The 3148-nt window shown below is 54.3% G+C and overlaps 1 protein-coding gene across 1 annotated transcript; it reads right to left on the bottom strand.

Annotated features, from left to right (window-relative positions):
- Positions 1-995: 995 nt before the first annotated feature.
- NHLRC4 (NHL repeat containing 4) lies at positions 996-2033 on the bottom strand. The gene has a single exon (XM_009707427.1). It carries the CDS (start codon positions 2031-2033, stop codon positions 996-998), a length of 1038 nt encoding a protein of 345 aa, XP_009705729.1.
- Between the last annotated feature and the right edge of the window lie 1115 nt (positions 2034-3148).

The raw sequence follows: 3148 nt of genomic DNA, 5'->3' as shown, positions 1-3148 counted from the left end.
GGGGTGGGACAGCCTCAACCCTGTTCCTGCAAACCACACAGACTCCGTCCCTGCTGCTGGGCCTGCTCCTGCAGGGAGAGGGGGTCTGGGAGGGCACCTCAGGGGTCTGTCGTCTTTAGCGCTTGTTCCAGGGCCAGGAAGGAGAAAGGGCCCTCTCTGGGGCTCATGGAGGGTGACAGGCAGTGACAGAACTCGGGTCTGGGACACCGGCAGAGGCCGAGGAGTCACGCAGCGCTGTGGCCGTGCAGAGGGCTGGAGCGCGGAGGGGAAACCGCCCTTCCCTCTGCCACCACACCCTGCCCGCTTGCCCCTGGCCTCCGCTGATAAAGGCAGCGCCTGCGGCCGCCTGGGCCCTCGTCTCCAGGGGGGAGAACAGGAGGGCAGGGCAGGCTCAGCCCCAGGACCTGCGTTGGTGTGAGCAATTCCACATGCCCATATGCCATTTACTCCATGCAGTGGTTGTTGCTTCCCTGTAGAGGTCAGGAATGCAGCACAGAATGAGTTCCCTTCATTTTACCGTCCTCCTGAAGTCTGCTGCAAACCCAGCATGCCAGATAGACCATGGCTGCCAGCTCCAGCCTGGCCTTACACCTCCAGTCATACTCTGGCATCAGGAAGGTGGAATCACATAAAAACAGTGTGCGGGGAAGAGAAATATTTATATTATCTTTGCAAAAACACACAAGGATTCAAGGGCGATAACAAGTTTGCCAAGGCACAAATGTGTGGCCAATTCTGAGTAGCTCTGTCCTCCTTTAGCTACTCTGATGGGTCCAAGAAACTCAGAGCTGGTCTAGTCCTTGCTTCTGCCATCTGGACAAGCTGGAGGGCAATAAAGCAGTCACATATGGGGACAATGCCCAGCTATGGGAGCAGTGGAGCTCACAGCCTGCCAGCAGACCCAAAGCTCAGTGGGGTTGCAGTGGAATCAACCCCACTCCCCACCTGGGTGTTAGGCTGGGGTCACCACATGGTGCCCCAGGGCTGGTGGGTCTCTAAGGCGGCCTCACGCGGTACTTAAAGACTTTGACACAGTTCTCCCCTGCATCTGCCACAAAGAGGTGCCCGAAGGAGGAGCATGCCACGCCAGCGGGCCTTCGCAGCCCTGCTGACACCAGGCAGATGGGAGCCCCATGCTCTGGGAACAAGTGGACTGTACGGCGCTGCTCATCTGCCACCAGGATGCTGCCATCCATGTCAATGCAGACCCCAGCTGGGTTGCCAAACCGGTGTCCATATTTGCTGCTGAGGGAGCAGAGGAGCTTACGGCTGCTTGTGAAGACCTTGACATCTCCGCACTCCTCGCTTACCACAAAGCCTCCATTGGGCGCTGGACTGACATAGCGAGGTCCCTGCAGGTTGGAGACTGAGTGGATATTGAGCATCTTGAAGGCATGGTCCAGAGCAAAGCTGTGGACTAGGCCTTGTGCATAGTCTGCTACCAAGATCTTGCCCATGGAGTCTACTCCAATACCCCTGGGAGAACCAATCTTTCTGATCTGTATCCATTCCCCCTTGGAGAGGCTGGTGTGAGGGTTGAAGACCCAGATGGCTCCATTCATCATGTCGGCTACAGCCACCATTCCCTTCCGAGTCACAGTCACATCTTCTGGCAAGAAAGTGCTGCATTCCTTCCCCGTTTGCTGGCAGGGCAGGGACTGCAGTGTTTGGCCTGTGCTGCTGAGGACATGGACCCAGGGAGCACTCTCAGCTGTGACATAGATGGAGCCATCCAGGGAGCAATGGATTCCACTTACTGCCCCATAGCGGCTGCCGGTGGGGTTGGGGATCCGCTGGACCAGGTCGTCCTGGCAATAGTGGAGGAGGTTCTTAATGTTGTCCAGATCTCCGCACAGGCTTTTGGCCTTATCTGCCAGCTGGTGGACTTGGTGCTGCGTCACCATGCCCATGCCATGCTGACGGCTCAGCAGTGGGCTGGCTGCCTGGAGTGTGGCGATTGACTTCAGCTGGAGGGTGTAGATGGTTTTCAGAAGCTTCTCCTTTTGCTGGCTGGTCTCCAGAGTGTAGTCCATGACAAATCTCTCGTCCCTGTTTGGGGGAAGCAGCAGGACCATTCATGTCCCTGCCTGCTGCCATGTCTGAGGTTATGCTATGAGCTCAGGTGCTTGCTGTCTACTCAAGGTCAAGGTGTTGGTGCCAGTCTGGATTCACTCCAATGCAACAGAGACCAGATTATAGCCCTGCCAGCTAATTACATGTTCGGGATATAAAGGCAAACGGGGACCATGGCACAAAAATAAAGGAGTCAGCAAGCTGGATCTGCAGCTTGAGGAACCAGCCAAAAAGGTCCGTCAGCTTCAATGGCAGCTTGGCTGGTGCCAGATCTGGCCTGAGGATTCATGTGTAAAGGAGGGCCCTGTGTGTGGGCACATTGAATGAGATCTCCACCTCTCCAGTTCCTGAGATTAGTGGCTTCCCTCAGGCTTTTAACACTTCTTAACCCTGTTTTCTATAAGTCTCATCTCTCCAAACTATGCTCAGTCCATGCTAATGCTTGAGACAGTGAGGATGACTATTCCTCCACTCCCACGTCGGTCAGATGTCACACCTGGCCAGCGCGTGTCTTTGCTAAGGGCAGCCCCCTCCCCATCTAATAAAGTAAGTTATTCCTGAAACAGCCAACAACTTACCAGGAAGAAGGGGGGAGGTACTGCTCTGAAGGACACATTCAACCTACAGAATTTTTTCAGATGTGACAGCCACCATGAGAACCACAATTTCTCTTTTGTCCATTCTCCCTCTGATTTTAAAACCATAAGGAATGAGTTCCCCAAAAGGCAGAGATGGCAGCCTGGCTCTGCTGTGTGCTCTCCAGGGGCTGGCTGGAGCACGGCTGGTAGCACACAGCCAGGAGCTGCTAAGAGAAATGTTAAGAGAAATGTGGCCTCATTAAAGTTCCTGGAGAGGCAGAAGTTAACTTAGCTTTAAATGTGATTATAATTAATATTATAATGGATGCACTTGGCTGTTCTGAGTTGTTTGCAAGCCACTGCCCCACCTTTTTTGCCCTATGTCCCATGATTGCCTGGTATCGTGTGCTCTGTACTGCCTGCAGAAGTAACGCTTCCCCAAACCACAGCTGAAGGAAGCTGTGCTGGTCTAAGGCATACTGGCTGCAAATTGTCCT

Source organism: Cariama cristata, unplaced genomic scaffold, assembly GCF_000690535.1.
Source record: "Cariama cristata isolate BGI_N322 unplaced genomic scaffold, ASM69053v1 scaffold8709, whole genome shotgun sequence".
NCBI lineage: Eukaryota > Metazoa > Chordata > Aves > Cariamiformes > Cariamidae > Cariama > Cariama cristata.
The sequence above is the reverse complement of the archived record's forward strand: the minus strand, read 5'-3'. Positions and strand labels throughout refer to the sequence as shown.

Coding starts and splice junctions, on each gene's coding strand:
- NHLRC4 (XM_009707427.1), bottom strand. CDS start 2,033: ATGGACTACACTCTGGAGACCAGCCAGCAAAAGGAGAAGCTTCTGAAA.